Genomic DNA, 19,897 nt, shown 5'->3' with positions numbered 1-19,897 from the left:
GGATAGGAGTTCTGCAAAAATATTTAGCTACCTGGTTGCCTCCTTTTGTTTGCCTTCTTATAACCCCAGTTGCACGTATGAGTTTAACGGTGTAGGACTGCTCTTAATTTCCTCCTTCTACTTTTTCCCCCAGGAGGCAGCTGTTCTAAAAGCAGCCACTCTATCTACCATGTGGATATCCAAATAGCCTTTACCATTTACTATGATTGCTTTTCTTAATTCAAGACACAAAGCCTGGAAACAAACATCTGCTCTGGAGAGTTATTCAGATCTACAAATGCGTACTCTTGCTTTGCTTTTCATGTCGGCTCTAAGAAATTAGCCATACATGAAAATTAAATTAGCATGTTAATATCAATTAAGTTTAGACAGAAGAAAGATTCAACATTTTTGAGATTTACAGAACAAACTAAAAGCTATGTATAATGTATCTATGCATGCATAATTTTAAGAACAAAGTTTCAATTAATTTAATATCATTACCACAGATACAATTATCAGCATTTATAGTTTCCTGAGCTCCATAAAATTTTTGAGATTAATAACACAACAAACTAAAAGTTCTGCATAATGTATGTATAATTTTAAGAACAAAGTTTCAATTAATCATTACTATAAATACAATTATCAGCATTTATACTGTACCTGAGCTCCATAAATATATTTATCCAGCATTTTGCCTCCTATCGTTTGTCCCCCTACATCCCACACTTGAAGAGTAACATTCAAATTTCCTGGGGAAAAAAAATTATAGATATTGTGTAACCTGGAAAATTTAGATAATAAAGATATATTATCAGAGCAGGTAATACAGCTCTAGCATATCAACAGCAATAGCTTTTTACAAGTATACAACAAATAGGAAGTAAATTTCAACAGAAAGATGATTGTATCATTTGGAAAAAAGTCATTTGTGTCCAGCTAAGTCATTAAGATACAGTAAAACTATAGTTAGATATTCACATATTTAATAGTGACAGAAAATAATTGGAATTGCATAAAGTATAACACTCCCGACTAGAAATTATATAACATACTCCCCTGAAGAAACACATAAAACTTCACAGGAATGTTCTATAGCACAGTACTGGGAACTGAAAGGTAACACAATTAATGGCAACTTAACCACATTTTTTCATACCGTGTGTCCCTTCCCCACCACAAATCATCTTTACAAATCCAGAAGAGAGGAAAACCTACCAGGTAACTTCATTTTGGTAGTGATGCTGATAGTAGCATACAGTTAAGGAATTATATAGTTGACAGATTAAAAAAACGGAAATATCAACACACATCTAAGTTGAGGATGCAAACTGTGATTACTTCCTCCACCCACCACCCCAAAGCAGGAAGCTAAATTGGGCATGATTTACATAATTTCATCTTCAGAGAATCTGTACCAAGAACAGATCTTCCTTCCTACTCTAAACAGTTTTTAAGCTATGTTGAAAGTGCTAACAGGTTTTTAAAAGCAAATTAATAAAAAAATCAGGTTAAATACAAAATATTTAACATCCTACAAATCTTACATATTCTGTAAGCTAACAACTCAGAAACTCATAGATCAAAAATACACACAGAAAGGTATGTAACCATATACGTACAAATATATTAAAGTATAATTTGTCTCATTTTGCAAGGTAAGAACTGCTTTCAAAACTACTGATTACCTTGGAATACCACTCTAATAGAGTAAGGACTGATAAAACCTTTTCTGATCTACATACAACTCACATGAATTACATTTTAATACCAATTCTACTTACGCACAAATAATCACAACTGCCTATTAACTTTATTCCTAGATTTTAAAAAAATGCAATGAATTCCACAACACAACAATTGAGAGTTGAGTGAAAATGAACAAATTACTTTGGGCTGCTAAGAAAGATATATTCTTAATTCAAATATTTTATATAGTTAACGACCTTATTTTACACAACGTTATCTATTCAGCTGTCAATTTATAACTAACATGCTCACATTGGTTACACAAGGGAGTGTGCTCCATGGAAACACATCACAGCACTGCGTGAAAATAGCCAGCAAATTAGAACTACAGAGCTGGACATATGCTATTTGTAGTATTAAATATATCACATTATATTTTTACAATGCACTTGGCTTTAATCTGGTTAAAAGTGAACATTTCCAAAACTACTACGTTGGTCTCAAAAATATAGAGATGAGTATGAGACAGCACTTTTAAGCTACACTGAGTTTTATCTAATAGTAAGAGAATTTCTAAATGGAGCTTAGAAAATACCTCATAAACACTCCAGTTCAATAAAGAAAAACTTATAATGAGTAAAAAGATTATTTCTTTTGATAGTGCATATACTATGAATTAATCAATTTTTTTAAAAGCTCAGAACATAAATGACTGCACACAATGCAGGAAAGTCTTCCATAAAGCATCTGGCAGGGATAAACTGGTGAACTCGCAGTCTAAAAGACTACACATCCTCAGTGGGTAAACAAACTATGCATGCTCAAAGGCTCACCATGCTGTAGTATTCTACCCCTATGTACTCTACTGGAATGTCACCATGTCATTCATGCAGCTGTTTTAAAAACAAAGCTTTATAAATATTATCACTTTCAAGCTCAACAATTTTCAGATGTCTAATTTTGTGTTCGAGTGCTTTAAGAAGTTTCTAACTTCAACTTTCCTCCTACAACTAAAAATTATGAACAGCATACTGGGTTAGTATCTGGATAACTGCATGGAATGACCTGAAAAATTTTAATGCAGTTAAGTTATATTAAATGGTCTAACAGTGACTGTTCAACTAAAAAAAAATCTACTATTAGAAATTATTTACTTTCCTTCACTAACAACAGAAAAAAGAAACAGGGTAGAAAAAAAAAGATCAGTATGTTCATTTAAGGTGAACTGGTTGTGAATTAGGGCCTCATTAACTACTGAAATTCATGTTGATCGTCTCCTAGGCAAAATGCTTCATCTTCCCTTTTTTTCAGTTAGATTTTGTAATATTTGGTTTGTGCTCTAATTGATTCTGGGGAAGAAAGAAGGATGTTGAGATTATTCAGACAAAATTAAAAACTCCAGGCATTTGCCTACCCAATATTTAATTAACAACTATGACAGTAGAACACAAAGTTTTCTACAAAAAGTTTGAAATCTGTTTTTTCATAGATTTAAGAGGAGCATACAAACTGCAGACTAAAAAAAAACAAAAAGAAACAACGCATCATTAGACAGTTCTTAAAAACAGTCAACATACAATAAAAATAACTGAAGAATCCCCTCAAAATAACATTTTATACACCCATAAGGAACAAGAAAACCTCAGCACCTTACTCTGTAGAAAATACACACAAGTGCAAGTTAAAATAACTGAGGCAACACAGTGCAGGTATCTAGATTGTTTCTGGTATGAACTGAAGCCACTGGGCTGATGTAGCAGTGATCCTGCAGGAGCACACGTGGTGCACTGGTTAACCTGACTTACGGCGCTGCACGGTCAGGATGGAACTAAAAACACAAGTCTGCCCACTTTTTGCACCAATGACTTTAAAAAAATCCTTTAAACAGAAGGATCCTGTCTACTGAACTGTGCTCACAACCTTCCAAAATGTATATGATTATGGCTCTTAGGAGTCTCTATCAGCAGACCCTCTGACTAACAGATACACTATTTAAGCACTAAAATCTATACCACAGTTGCATCCAGACTATACAAGATTCTGCATCAATAAATATAATGAAACTGATTTGCATTTGGAAAAAAAAAAATTGACCAAATTGCATAAAGCGAATCTGTCAAGCTGAACACTAGAAGTCATTGTTCAAAATCAAAGGATTTATTGCTTGTATTAAACTATTTTGTTTTATTATGTAAAATATTTACTATCTTCACTGAAAAACTGCATTAGTTGCTAAAACAACTGGAGACAAATGCCACTTTTATCTTACAAAACCCAAGAAATTCCCAGAAAAACAGTACTTTATTTTACAAGCTAAAATGTATTTCTACTGTGGCTTAATGTAAACTTCTGTGCAATTCTAGAAATAGGGAATTTTAACTTCTGAAATCTTTGTTTACACTGAAGAAGGAAAAAATCAACTACTGAACCACAGTTATTCATTATTTCTCCTACTAGATAAGAGAAGTCGAGGCTTTTTTTCCTATTGATACACACATAATTTCTGTGCAGTGGTATCAACTAACCTTTCAAGCAAACACAGTAGCTCTGCAAACCCAGAAATTAGAAAAATCTGCTTACTAAAGTAATGCTTCCCATTCCAGTATTTAGAAATTTTACCACCTTCCCTTCCTCCCTCTCACTCCCCATGACCAGTCCAGTTTACCTATAAAACACAGAGAGTCATATATACCTAAACACATATATAAGCATAAGCAAAACCAGAATGACAACCTACAGAAAAATGTTATCTTCCTAAATACGAATACAAACATTACTGTTTTGTTAATGGTGAGGAAAATAGATGTACAGACTTTTTGGTGCTATTTTCATCTACATTCTGATTTTATTACAAAATAAACTATGAATGAACGAAATTCACACACAAAATAAACTATGATCAAAAATGAATGAAGCAATAGTTGATAATTTTCCAAATTTTCTACTCAACAAGATTATTTAAAATCCCAGTAACGTACTAATAGCTTCTGTATGCTTAACAGCAGGAAAAAAACTTGCAAAATAAAAGTTCTCAGCATGCACACTGCATGATTTGTGGACACATTCCACTTGCAAGTACTGCTGCTAAGTAATATGTACACTGGTATTTTTAGAGGCATGAGCAGGACAATAAAAAAATTATTCTGTTGATTTTATGAAGAAATAAGCACTGGAATTTGGTACTTTATCACTCACCAGATAGTAAAAAAGTACAGCAAAATGACCAAACCAAAATAGTGAATGCAGGAATAGTCTGAAAAGATTATTCTGTTTCACTTAAGAAAATATATAAACATAACCAAGAAATTATTGGCAATATAATTTTTAAAAAATAAGTTCAAGAACTGCATATATTTTCTTATAACTACAGGTTATAGATAAAATGTTTAATTTCTGGGTTTGCTTTCCTCCCCACTCTTCACAAGGAAAAAAGACAGAACTACAGAACTTGAGTCAACTTTTAATAATTACACATACTTTTTCTAACTTCTTCTGATTTCTGAATCCAGAAGAAAATGCATTTAATTCAATACTTGCATACTTAGAATATGAGCAAACACAAATCAATAAAAAGACTTATTTCAAATCCCCAATTGTTCAAAGACAAACTTGTACCAGCAACTATTCTTTTTTAATTATTTCTTTGCATTTTCCATGCAGTGTGCTGCAACTGGCATCTAAATAGTTTCTTTGCCATCATGAAGTGAAACATCTTGAATGCTCAAACTGTATTTTTATGAGTGCCGAGGGACCCTAAATTTTAGTGGTCTATTAAATGCCAGCAATTTCATGCTGCCTTGCATAAAACAGCATTCACATATTAGAGCACTGTGAGTCTGCATTATTCTTCTCTCACACAACTCAAATAGAAGTCGTGTATTTCACTAAAAATATATATATATTTCTTTCAAAACACATATACTTTTTCAATTAATATATTTAAAGTTCCATTTCATTGTTGTGTGTTACACTATCCACATGGACAGCGAGTGCACTCAAGCAGGGATAATAAAATTCATCAATACAGACAGCATTCCTTTTATTTGAATTCAGTGTTTTACTTAGAGATGCAAGTTGCAGACGTAACTCTGTCACCTGGCAAGAACGTACTAACAAAATTTTCACTGAACAACCTAATTTACTTTGCCACAAAAATCACTGTACTAAGCTTATTAAGTACACATTATTTTGAAGAATCTGTTTCTGCAAGTCTTGCTGTCACCCAACCTTTCAGTGTTAGTTTTTATTCTCTTACCTGGCAATAATATCCTTTTCAAGAAGAAGTCCAGTCCTATGGTTTGTTTGTACTGCTTTCCAAATGTTTCTTGGGCAAAACGTGTAGCTAAGGATGTCTAAAACAGAACAGCATCAAATTAAGTTGTCATTTTAAACAGCAAAAAACTTTATGTTAAACCAGAAGTATGAAATACAGTTAACCACTTTTTAAATCAATGAATGCTAACAGTGTTCATGGATTTGGATTGACAAGCAGTCCAGTCAGCTTCAACATAATAACAGGAGGCAGAGGCTACTAATTTATGCAAAAAGAAGCAAGGTGCGTATTTCCTGATTTCAAAAATACTGTAATAGTAATATTACAAAATAATACACCGATTTAAATGAGGAATCATTAATATGCTCAAACTGACACAAATCTAAGTAACACTCTCTGTACCTGAAGATTTTAATATTTTTAAAAGCGTTCATTTCCAAAACAAGGGTCATCCCCTGGTACAGAACACCATGATCCCAAACCAACCTTCTGGGAGAGAACAGAGATCTGCACAGTGCAGAGTCCCACAGGAACCAAGTGTGGCGAGATTCCTGCCACTGTACATCAGTTTCAGGATCAGGGACTACAGGAAGTCTAATATGGGGAGAATACTTTCTTGCACACGGAAAAAGAAAACTAAATTCATGTTAAGAAGGCGATTTGCAGACTCATTCCTTGCAGCAGAACTTTGGAAACTTATTTCTTCAACCGATATTTTGTGCATTTATGAAAGCAGACCAATACATTATTGAACTAATAATCAGCTTTTACTACATACTGATAAAAGGATACACAACTAACCTAGATAAACTAATGAAGCAAGACATTTATATTGTGTCAGTAGCAATTTAATAGCAATTTAAGGTCTCCATGCAAGGCAAGAAAAAAAAAAAAAACAAAAAAAAAGGAGGGGGAAGAGAAAGGGAAAGAAAGAAAAAAAGAAAGCCCAACAAAGAAGTAAAGAAGAAAAGTGTGGTACGATCGTAAAGAATACAAAAGTCTGTACTGCCAAAAAAATGAAATACTTTATTAAAAATCATAAACTACATTCTACATCAAATTAGTGCTGTACACTTACAAATCTCTTGTTGACATGACATTTGTAAATATAAATACAAATCACCTACATAAAAAAATCTAAATATGTATTTACATACATAGGGAGGGAAAAAGACTAAGAGCCTCACAAAACCCTTACATCGTCTGAGAAAACTCAAAACAGGAAAGAAGATTCTTCTTTTTTGCCAGTTTTCTGTTCATCAAGACCCAAAGAGATGAGTCACACCAATTGTTATTAGAAATTGTGGTTAGAGCACATTTAGTCAAAAATTCAACAGCAAAATAATGCCAATAGTTCTGAAAAATAAGAATAGGTGAGGTCTAAGAATAGGATGGTTACAACAAAGATCTAAATTAGGCTAATGATGTCAAATGTACACAGGAAGAAAAGGTAACTTACTTTTTTTGCATTAAAACATGATCACCAGAGCTCCAGCACTAAAGCTCTAGAATGAACAGGCAACCATTTATTCAACTATTAAATTTCCTGTGAAGTAAATAAAACTATAAACTGTTTTCATGTTTCTATATCATATCTATATTCCTATCACTGCTGTATATATAATGCATGATATTTTGATATCAGAAGATATGTTTAGAGAGTAACCCAAATTCTCAATTATAGACTATGGCAACATTTTCATTTACTTCACAGCACTCAAGCCCTGCGAGGATTAAAACTAAATAAATAAATGGGGGAAAACGCAAGTAAACTACAAATAGCAAGAGTATGTATATATATTTACATCAGCATGGAAAGGGAGAACACCACAGAGGATGAATCGTGAGAATATTGTTCTGCCTTCAGCTACGTGACAGTAACACTGACAACACACAAAATTCAACACAGATTCAGTCTGTAGGATAGAAAAAGTCAGTGGAGCTGATTCTTTTAATCACAGTAGTTACCATGCCAAAATTATGAAGACAATACGTTTAATCTGTCATGACCTTAAAGATGTAGATGAGAACAAGAAGATTGCAGAAATACACCGTTCAGCCTTTTCCTTGAAATTTTCCTTTTTTGGAAAAGTAACCAGTGCCTGCAGTAGAGATTAAAGTATCATCTGACTATATCATGGTATTCTACATTCTCCAACACACTAATTTAGATCCTCATTAAATAAGTAACCACTCCCTTCTTGTTTTAAAGGCTCAGTAAATATTAGCTTATCACTCTGTGACACTCAATATTCCCTGAGAGCTTCTTGGGGTGTTAGTAAAAATAAACAACATACATTCAATTAACAGCCAACCAGTAAGAGCAGCAAGTAATCAACAGCATGGCAAAGTTCTCTTAAACTGTTTTTCTCTACTGCGCTCTTGAATGCAAAGGAATTTATAGCAGAAAATCATTGACTAACTCCTTTCTAAATTTTTTCTAATAAATGTTAGAGCTCAAGAAGGTGCTGGATTACCAGACTAGAGTCCTATTTATTCACAGAACAAGCATTTATCCACAAAATACTAAGAGCAATAGTTGAAACTTCTCTACAACAACAAACAAGTTCTGTCAATGCATATTCAAGTGCCTCTACAATGCAAATACTCCCTTCAAATCCCAAAAGTGTTCTCTGCTGTGCTTGCCATAAAAGATTTTGCACAACAATTTTGCCTGAGAGGATATGTTGAGTATAATCCACGTAAAAACTAACAAAAGTTTAAAAAAGGTTCAGTAGAACTGTGGTTGTAAAAGTAAATAAGTGATCCAGTGACCATGTTCTAAAAAGATTCTACTCCATACAATTTCATCCCTTAATGTAGAGATCAGAGAACAGCATGATAGTATGAAAGCCTTGTTTCTTCACATCTCTACTAAGACAATCAGGCCACCAATTTGCATAGCAGAATTTCCATCAGAAATTCCATCAGTTTGGCAGGTTCACACACTTGTCTTAAATACCTCAAAGTGAATGACGACAAGCTATTCTAAATATCAGTACGTTATTGAAGGTTGGCTTTACAAATTCCCTCCTTTCAGAAAAAAAAAGGTCTTGGAGCTCTAATATACAGTGACCAAGATACCAGTAAAATATCGTACATAAAATTTACAGTATTCTAAGTGCAAAATACAATGGGATATTTGGGACAGCTTTTTTTGAAAGAAGCTAGAATGGAATTTAACCTCATATGCAAGGCATGACAGCTTCTTGCTTCCATTTTCCAATGTCAACAACTCAGTATAAACTGTTGACATGCTGTTCCTAAACACCTACATTAATGAATAAATGGGAAAAAAGCAAAAAATATCTAAGAAATAAATTGAAAAGTCAACAAGTTTAAGTAAATTTTAAGTCAAATACAAGCAATGATAGCCAGCTCTGATACTGACTACACACCAGGGAAACACAGAAACTTTTAGAGAAAATTCCACCAATGACAATTCTTTGAGTAAAATCCTATAAAAGAAACCTTTGAGAAAGCAATGCCAAAGTGTAGTATCACAGCTGGAAGAAAGAAAATCCAACCCAAAATTCAAATGGATGCAAGCACAAAGTTCCAACATCATGATTTTCCGTGCACATACCAACTTCACCGGGTAATTGAAATGCACTTTCCAAAAAGCAACATGAATGTATCTAGCACTTCCTTCACTCCCTTCCAGAACGTCAATGCCATTATCCAAGCACAGCAACACTCACCCCTGAGTCATGTCCTATCCTACTGGGAAAAATGTTAGGACAGACTAAATGAAAAGAAACATGAGGCTAAATAATGAAATGTTTTAACTACCATAAAAACAAAGAACTGTCCAAGCTGATGTCTTTCCACCCCACTCCTAACTACTGATGCAACTTTGTTCACTGAAAAAGAGAAAATTATCATGATTTTTTGATATTTGATGCTGATCTATTTGACATAGCTGAGCCAATCTGCACAGGACATGTGATTCATTTTGCAAGACTCAACAGTGACAACAGTATTTTTTACAACATTGATGAAGTTTTTGAGCCTAAGTGTAACAAGACAATCCAGAATTGGCTCAGTGCTTAAAAATCTGATATTCTAAAAAATCCTAAAGCAAGCACCACTCTTTATGCCAGCCTATGTTTTAGCTCTGCAAATTCCCCTACCAGCTCAAGCATTCATTCTTCCATTTTCATCATCCATTGTTAACAGGAAAAGGTAGGATGTTTCTGCTACCATACTTTAGTCCCAGCTACAACAGACAGCAAATAGAGAGAACCTCAGTACACCTATTTTTCAGCACCTCCCTTTCCAAGAATAGCTCCAAGATTTGCTTCCAGAGGCCCAAAATCTTTTTCAACAGTAGCAGATTAAAGCAATCTACCTTAAATCAGTATCACTACATACTTCAATATTAAGACAATCTGTGGACAAAAAGAGTGAAAATATCTCGATCATAATATTTTTTTCAATCCATACTAGTAATGTGGGTTTATTTTAATGGAAAATCATTTTGGCTCAGGTTGATTTAAAAGCTAGATACATAAGGCTGCTGTGTGTATACATGATCCGTCCTGTAATCAAAATCAAAAAGCCAACTGATATTAATAATTGCTGTTTATCTTCATTTCACATTCTCCCTGCCTCTGATTGCCTTTTAGATTGCTTTCCTAGTTTGTCTAGTTTGTTAAAGTCATTCTCTATTATCTTTTTCCTAACCAGTCATGCCTCCCTCAATTTTTCTTTTCAACAATTCATCATTTCCTTACTGTCTCTGTTTTACCCAAATACTTTTACAGATTCTACTCTTACTCCTCTTATTCCTTCTTCCATTTTTACTCTTCTCTAATTAGAGTTTGCTCCAGGAGTGCTTATTCCGATCCTTAAAATTCTAAGTATCCAGTTATTCATTTAAGCACCTTAGAATAAATGAATAGAAGCACAACACCCCTCCCTTGCCTCATGGATAGAGCAATTCCCAGTTAGTGGAAGTACATTACCCTTAGCTTGAACTGACACTGATTTGTTTTTAAGCTACTACCAATCCTTGCACAGAACCCGAGTCACACTGCTTCTAAACAATGAGTGAGGAAAACAGAAAGCAAGTTTACACCTGACTCACAATAACATTTCTTTTTCCTGGAGAAGCAAAGACCAGGCAAACCCAGATGGCCAAGCAGGAGGAAATAAAATCTCCCCCCCTCTTTTTTTTGGCAGGAGAAGGAGTAAAGGACAGAAGTCAAACATGAACATATCACACTGAACACAAGATACAATATTTTAGATATATGCCATTATTGTCTACACTCCCCGTGTCTAATGATCCTAGCAACACCTTGCACAGTAAAAGAGAAATTAAGTATGTATGTGTGTAAAGACCAGCTGTGAAGCAGATGTGAGAGGCAGGATATTTAGAGTTGAAAACACATAGATATACACGTTTCAACAAGTAAGCAGAATGATTAGCCAATGAAGGAGAGGAACCTCAACAATTTAGTCTTCTGAGGTGCTTGAAATAGCACTAGGTACATTTTATCCTTCCATTCCATGACCCAATCGCTTCTTTATTTTTTCAAGGCAAGGTCTTACAATAAGCCTATTATTTCATGTGTGTGCTCCAGGCCATTAGGATGGCAGGAAGGAGCTTCTATTACAGCATCATCTAGGGGGGACGAGAGGAAAAGCAGCACACCAGAGCATTGCTGCTGCTCATGCCCAATAACCTGCACTGGAAGCACAGGATTCCTAGAGCCAGAGGGAGTTCCAGTGAGTGGCAGCTCTTATGAGGGAGTTAGGGACCAGCAGGAATATACATCAAAATTCAAGAACACTTGAAAATCCATGTTTGGTGAGAGGTCTTGCCACAAGTTGCTGAACAGCAGTAGGGAAACGATTCCTCAGTTTGAATGGAAAACTCCTGGGGAATGAATGCTACCAGTGAAGCAGCACTTCAGCTGTCAGTCCTCTGTATTTATTACACTCTCATCACACAGTTGCTTGGAATTGCCCGTCTACTGACTCAGATGAACACAATACCACTTCAGACTGCATTTAGAATCACTGGAGACAAAAAAATGTTTTGTTTCTTCATAGGGCTCTGAATAAGTAAGTGAGCAAAACCACATGTACTTTCACTAATAAATGTCAGGCAGTTCATTTAAACAGCTCTAAGGACGTTTCTCACTTTTCATATGAACTGTGAGGCAGGCAAACTTTCTACTCCCCATGGTTTCAGTTAATGACAGAGGAAAAAAACTGTAAAATTCAACCATATAATAAATTTACTATTTTCAGGTGTATCTCACAAAATTATTCAGGCTACATATTGCAATAGATACATTCAAGAATACAGTAAAGATTAGTGACTATTTTAATGGTAAGAAATCAGCCTTTCTTTTGCCTTCTTTGGTCTCTCCTTGTCAAAATTTCTCTTTTAAAAAGGCAGGTACTACTTGTTGATAAATAAACTTTTAGAAACTGTATTTCATTATGCTGATTATTAGATGGGGGAGGAGAAATAAAATTAAAACATGAAAGTCACAAACAAAAACCAAATGGACCCAGCAGTGCCTTTCCAAACTCTGAAACAGTAACTCCAAATAGTCGCAAAGGGTTCTATCCACCCCAGGAGGTTGGTGGCTCTGCAGCCGAAACGAGGGGCGCCTGGAGACCCAGCTCGTCCTTTCGAGGGGAACCGCGCATCCTGTGCTCGGCCCCGACCCCGGCCCGGGTCACTGCGGCCACCGAGAGCAACTCTGGGCTATTCCAGCGACTCCAGCCCTGCAATTCCTGCCTCCGGCGCGCGACCAGCAGCGCAGGGGGATCAGCGGGAAACTCCGTCAGCACCACAGGAATTACGTGATTCGCCGCTCTTTTCCTTACGTCTCAAGAAAATTGGATTAAAGTCGTGCACGTCTACTTGTTGATGATGCCTCTCCGGGTGCGGGAGCCCCGTCAGAGGGTTTGGCTGCCGGGCACGGCGCGGACATCGGCGGGGAGAGCCCGCGACTCCCGCGAAGGGCCAGGAGCTGAGGGGGAGCAGCCAGCCGGGTATCGCGACAGCGCGACAGACGGGAAGCCGCCGCGGGCTGCTCCCTCCCCTCCAGGGGAGAGCGCTGAGGGGGAAGACCGGGAAGGGACACGGGGCACCGCGGCGAGAGAGAGGAGCTGCCGGCGGGGCCGGCACTGACCTTGCCAGTGGTGCCGTCCCCCAGCACCACCAGCTTGAGCTGGCGGTCCGGACTCTCCTCCTCCTCCGAGTCCGACATGGTCCCTACGGCCCCGGCGGGGAAGGAGAAGAGGCGGAGGGCAGCCGGGAGGAGCCGGGCACAGGAGCGAGAAGGGGACGGGGCACAGAGCGAGCGCGGCGCTCACGGAGCCCGCAGCAGCGCAGGGGCCCCAACCGCCATCTTCCCTCGGCGCGCCCGCCGTCGCTATGGCCGCGCGGGGCGAGACCAACAGGAGCGCTGAGGAAAGGGGGGAAGGCGGTAGATCGCGGGCGATAGCTACAGCAACAAGTCCAGCAGCAGCTGCGGGACGCCCCCACTGCAGCCCCCTCAAAGGCCAGGCGAATGGTTCAGCCCGTCTCCCCGTCGCACGCCGCGGTGGTTCGGCCCCACAGTGACGCCCCGCGCGGTAACCGAGCAACGGGGGGCGGGGCGGGGGCGAGGCTGAGGGCCCGCTGAGGGGTGGGGTCCGCTCCGCGTGGGGCTGCGCGGTGAGGCGGCAATTAAATAAATAGATGTGAAAACTGAATCATAGAGTCATTGAATGGTTTGGGTTGGACGGGAACTGAAAGATCATCTAGTTCCAACCCGTCCTGCCATGGCCAGGGACACCCCACCAACCCGGCCTTGAGCACCTAAGGGGATAGGGCATCCACAACTTCTGTGGAAAACCTATTCCAGTGCCTCACCACCCGCAAAGGAAAGAATTTCTTCCTAATATCTAATCCCAAACTATTCTTCATCTTAAGGCCATTCCCCCTTATTCTATCACTACGTGCTCTTGTATAAAGTCCCTCTCCAACCTTCTCGTAACCCCCTTTAGGTGCTGAAAGGCCCAATAACGTCACTCCAGAGCCTTCTTTTCTGCAGGCTGAACAATCCCAATTCTAGGGATGCCACTGCTTTCTTACATAATCTCAGAACTTTTCTATCCATATAGGCAATCATTAAGAAAACTTGTCATAGCCCAAGCTGAATTTTAGACCGTTTACTTTATCTTGCACCACGTCCCCAGAGAACAGGTTATAATCTCCTCTCTCGCCTTCCCCATATTTGAAAACTTCACTGTGCCTTCAGCCTGTCATCTTTCCCATAGACTAAACAACTACTCTTCTGTCAGTCTTTCCCTGGGTTGTCTTTCCTAAACTTCTGATTATTCTTTTTGCTTTCCTTTGGCCTCTCTCCACTTTCTTGCCATGGTGTGCCAAAAACTGGATACAGTACTTCTGTTGAGGCCTTGGGAATACTGAGTAGAGTGGAAGTATTACTTCATGCGTCTTACATGCGTCTTACAGACTCCTGTTTATATATCCCAGCACGATGTTTGTTTTCTGACAGTATGACATTGCTGATTCATACTGATCCTGATTTACTAAAAAACTTCTGAATCCTCTCCTGTTATTGAAATTTCACCCATGTCGAAGCTTTATTCCTGTTTAACTGTAGTGCTTTCTGCTTTTCCCCATTGAATTTCATCCTATGTTTCAGGCACCATTTGTCAATATAATTTTATTTATAATCTTTTCCTCCAAAGTGCATGCCATACCTTCCAACTTTTTATATCCACAACTTTAAGAACTGTATTACCTATTCAAAAGTCATTAATACTGATATTCAATAGTGCCAAATCTCTGCAAGCCCTATTTGACATATTTTTCCAGTATGACGAGTAACAACAATTCTTTGGACACTATTTACATGACAATTTGAATATAGAGACAGCTAGAACTCTTTAAAGTATAAATGTACTTCAATGGATTTAAAGAATTTTTAGAACAACTTTGTGTAATGCCTGAATAGAAACCATACTTGTTTCAGTCTCTTTCAGGCTTTCTTCTTGAAATGTGTGTCTGAAATTTCCAATATTACAAGTACACTGTTTTACTCAACTTTCAGCAGCATCAAGAAGGTTCCTTATTACTCATGTATTCAAATGTTTGTGGCCAAATGCTTTCCCAATGACATTCTGGGGAAAAGAAAAAAAGAAAAAAAAAAGGGTGAGGGAAGCATAGAAGACTTAAATTTCTGATGGAAGACCAGAGATACTCATCTTTGTCACTCCATACTTAAAATCAAATTAAACATCTTACTCATCAACTATTTTCCACTTCAAATCATCTTTTAGCCTAATTACACTGCAAGTTCTCTCAACTAGGAACTTCAGCAAGATCAGCATCAGGACTCAGCTGAACAGCATTTTTTCAAAGGAAGAACACCAGGGATAAGCATAAAATTTTCCTTTATGATTTGTGACATAATGAACAAATGTACAATTGTCATTAAACATTTAAAAGCTCCACATCTCACACCAGGGCAGACACGTGATTGATATACATTGTTGGTGGAACTGTTCATATCCCTGAGATTCTACCTCAGTCAGAAAAAAACATAAAAGATTAATTCAAAGCTTCATGATGCTTTTGGAGAGAAATAGGGCTTTATTCAAGCCCCAAGACAAAAGGCTAAGGGTGCAAAATCAGGATGATCAGAAAGCAAGGTGCTCCAGGTGTCCAGGCTACATATATTGTCATTTGAAATACAACAAAGAAATGTGTGTTATAATACACATCCCCAAACTTAATTTTCTTCTTAAATTATTTTAATTTTTCCTCCTCAAATCACCCAAGCTCATTAAAAATTAATATCATCACTTAAATCAGTGAAAAATATAGAAATAACTGTTTTATCTTTAATATGGCATTTATGGCCTTAAAGTTGTCTTGAGCCTGTGTGTCTGATAAATTTAACTAAACAGTTATATATTAAAGCATAACTTTGGAAATACAAAGAATACTTGATATGGATACACACTCATGTTTGCTGTTGACTACCAAGACAGATGAACAGAAACTACTCCAGGAGACAGCATAGTAATGAAATCAGACAGCTTAGCCCGCAGAAGACTCATTTCCCAAGTCTACGAATGACAGGGATGTACCAAAATCTTTTTAAAAAAATCAGTGCACAAGATTAAAGCTGCCCGGTGGAGTTAATGCTTTAATTAACAACGAAACTACCAAAGACTGTTGTTTACCATTGTTTCACTTTACTGGTATAACAGGGCAAACAGTCTGACTACAAATCTTTATACATCTTGCTTGCAATGTTCAGCAAGCACATTAATAGGGTGGGGTGGTAATTTTATGTGGAGTGGTACAGATTGTTGCTACGAGCACATTCTGTCTAGGGAGGTTTTCAAATGGAAATGTTTTTGTCATTGCAATCTTTGTTGTTTGCTAAATGTGAGTAGCATTTTATGGATGAAAAGAAGCTAGTTTTGAACTTCTTGATACTTCACAGGTAAAGAAAAGTATTCTTTTTTCCTTGAAGCATGTTGAAAAGCAGTGGAATTAGCAAACAGAACACTGCGGTAAAAGAAAAAAAATAATGGATGGCAGTACACAAATAATTTGAAAATCTTCTGCATTTTTACAATACTAAGAAAAAATCCTTGAGCAGTGCCTTTGAATAGAGCTTTCACTGAAAAATACATGGGTCACCCAATGACACAGAAAATAAATATATATTGTTAAATAAATTTATATTGTTTGTTTGACATTCAGTCTGTATTTTATTATTTGCTCTTTTTTTTATTTTACTTTCTATATACTCTATATTATTTCTTTATGATGAAAATTCACTGCTAATCCACTGGTAACTCAGAATATTGTTAATGACAACTGCGATGACAACAGTTTAAAAATTCCCATATTTCATTTAGACTACAAACTATAAAGTAATTGCATACTCATTCTTTGTCAGGTTTCGGCCTATTACTTTACTTGATCATTTTTTACTGAATTAAATCTACTTCTAAATATGTGAAACCAAATGGTGTAAACAGTTTTCTGTGTCTATACTTGAGAAAAAGGGAGGGAAGAGCTATATGACATTTTTTGAGCTGGCAGTCAGAGAGAGTCTTTTTTTTTGCTGTCATTTTGTTGCAGTTTAACTAGAAAACCATTTTTGGTAATCAGTTTCAGTTTAAAGAAGAAATAGCACAGTTCCAGTTTTGGTTCCTTTGCCCTGTTCTTAAGTCACCCTGACTAAGTAATTGTGGCATACACAGTCAACTGTGTTTGCAAATGCAAACTTTACAAGTGCAAACTAGACCTTTATGAATGTGGAAGGGTTTTTTTTAGAATATAGTATAAGGTTGCATTCCCTACATGCAAGTATCTTCAAAAGCACCAAAAATCATTACCTACATATGATGACATAGGAAATAGACGTGTGCTTCCCGCAGGCTGAGAAAAGGTGGAAATCAGGCTGAATGAGGTGGAATTCTGGACTAACAGAAAAAGGAATAGCATGTGTGAGAGCCTGCAACCTTTTTGCCATCAGGCATCAGGAATGCAGGGTCATTAGATACCAAGTCATCTGTGCTATCGCCTTCAGTGCTTGATGGAAACAACACATTTCTCAGAGCAATTGACAGGAGCTGTGTCCTCTGTTACCAATACAAGCCATTCTTTTAACTGTTATTCTGCTTTTTCTTCCTGTGCTTATACAACAATACACATTCCATTTTGTGTTTCATATCAATTTTTCTATTTCAAGTCTCTGTTGCTAGTATCCATACACGCTTCTCTTCTTCAATTGCTATTACGTCTGTTTGAATGAGGAAGGTGTCCTTTTTGAAAAGAAAAGCAAAATTGTTGCCAGAAAGGTGGAAAGTGCATTTAAAAAAAAAAAAAAAAAAACAAACAACAACATATTTGTATTATTATGTTGATTTTGCCACTCATCTCTGGAGCATAGTAGAAAGCAACTGTTATTTTTAATTGCACTACAGACTTGCAAATAAGATCTAAACTGTTTCTTCTTCAGCAATATCATCTCTAATGTCTTTACCAGATAGTGTTTTCTTCTGCACTGCTTGATGACTGTGCCTTGAGTGAAACTCAGTGATTAATGAGGCTGACTAGACGGAAAAGTGAGTGGAAATGGTAAATAATCACTTGTTTTTATACATGTAAAAACTGGTTCCTACTCAAGTTGGAAATCCTTGCTTTTGGAAGGGCGTTCTTCCATCTTGCTTCCTGCTAGCCTAAGGTCACTTAAGGAGCAACAGTTTTAAATGCTTGTTGATTGCAGCGATGCAAATGTCTCTGGCCCAGACACTGCAGTGAACAACACTTTCCATACAGGAATATGGTTAAGCTGAAGGCCACAACTTTTATAAACTACATTGCCTAATAAAACAGGGAAGAACCACTAGCCAGCTGTTCCCCACAAACTACCCAGTAAAACCAGACCAGTGAGGCTCACCAAGCACAAGACTGTGGAGGCCAAGCTAAATGTTTAAGAGAAAGCTAACCACATCCTCCCTCCAGCAAAAGTGACCAAGGTATGTGGTCCCAAAGAAACTGTCTCCTCCTACATTGTCTGTGGTGGGGAGGGGAGAGAAGAGTAATATGGGTAGTAGTTTTTTAATTTATGTAAGGTGCTACCTTTTTCCCTGTATTGTGGAAAGGGAAATAGCTAACTGACGCCTGGCTGGTATTTAAGACATGAGCACTAATTCTGCCCACAGCTAACATGAAAAAAAATACATTGGAAACCTCCTCTTCAGTTGTGTGAATGGACAAACAAGTTCTCTGGTCTTTCCACTAGCTGAATCTACTAATAAAGCCACACCACATTTCCAGTGTGGTAAAACTCTTTTTCTCACTAAAGCACACTATGAAGCTCAGAGTAGAAAGTCCAGCAACAGCCAGGTTAACAACAACAACAGCTGGAGAAAGAGAAGGGGTCAAAAATATCTTCAGAACAAGAATAAATTTATAAAAGAAGTACATCTAACTTCTAATGATAGGGTCATGCAAATTTGAAACTTCCCTCCTGAACACAGAGGATCATTGGGAACTCCTGTTTCTTGTCTCCAAACCACAATGCTTGTTGTAATAATGGAGAAAGCTGTCCTTCTCAGTCTTAACCTGTTATCAGTTCAATAAAAAGGCATTTTTTTTCCTTTTATAACAACATGGAAAATAATTCTAAATTTTTTTTTTAGCGTGTAGTACTGCAGGTTTGGAAAAACTCACATGAATCAGTGGTATCTTATTGAATACCTGAATGAAAACACCAAGTTCCATCACACAAGCAGGAAAGTTATTTACCGTCACCACTCTTCCTGGAAGCTTTTTCTAGAGCCTGGTGGTTTAACTCCATATGGTGGGTTGACCCCATTTGCTGGTTTGGCTGAGGTAGAATTAATTTTCTTCACAGTGACTAGTATGGGGCTGTGTTTTGGGTTTGTGCTGAACACAGTGATGATAAAAGAGATGCTTTTGTTATTGCTTTGCAGGGCTTACACAGAGCCAAGACCTTTTCTGGTTTTTGTTCTGCCATGCTGGCAAGGAAGTTGGGAGAAGATACAGCCAGGACAGGTAACCCAAACTGACTGTAGGGATATTCCATACCATACAACATCATGCTCAGTATATAAAATGGGGAGAAGAAGGAGGGAAGAGGAGACGTTTGGAGTGATGATGTTTGCCTTCCCAAGTAACTGTTACATATGACGGGGCTCTGCTTTCCCAGAGATGGCTGAACACCTGCCTGCCCATGGGAAGCAGTGAATTAATTCCTTTTTCTGCTTTGCTTGTGTGCGTGGCTTTTACTTTCCCTACTAAGCTGTCTTTATCTCAGTCCACAAGTTTTCCAGCTTTTACCCTTCTGATTCTCTTCCCAGTCCTGCTGGTGGGGCAGTAAGCAAGTGGCTGCATGGGGCTTGGTTGCTGGCTGGGGTGAAATC

General features: G+C 37.5%; 1 protein-coding gene across 4 annotated transcripts in view; it reads right to left on the bottom strand.

The window, feature by feature from the left end:
- The window catches only part of RAB28 (RAB28, member RAS oncogene family), a 63,192-nt gene extending 49,808 nt beyond the window's left edge, over positions 1–13,384 (bottom strand). For 2 of the 4 annotated variants that reach the window (XR_010430249.1, XR_010430250.1), the window contains exons 1-3: positions 13,102–13,384; positions 5,927–6,023; positions 646–734 (exon numbers count right to left, since the gene is read on the bottom strand). Coding sequence is in view for 2 of the 4 variants with exons in the window: in XM_064653223.1 (XP_064509293.1) it covers positions 646–734; positions 5,927–6,023; positions 13,102–13,179 (264 nt within the window). In the remaining 2 variants the exon portion in view is untranslated. The remainder of the gene's footprint in view (positions 1–645; positions 735–5,926; positions 6,024–13,101) is intronic. The other 2 variants (XM_064653223.1, XM_064653224.1) reach the window with 2 other exon arrangements.
- Between the last annotated feature and the right edge of the window lie 6,513 nt (positions 13,385–19,897).

The sequence above is a fragment of the Pseudopipra pipra genome, chromosome 4, assembly GCF_036250125.1.
Source record: "Pseudopipra pipra isolate bDixPip1 chromosome 4, bDixPip1.hap1, whole genome shotgun sequence".
NCBI classification, from domain to species: Eukaryota; Metazoa; Chordata; class Aves; order Passeriformes; family Pipridae; genus Pseudopipra; species Pseudopipra pipra.
The sequence above is the reverse complement of the archived record's forward strand: the minus strand, read 5'-3'. Positions and strand labels throughout refer to the sequence as shown.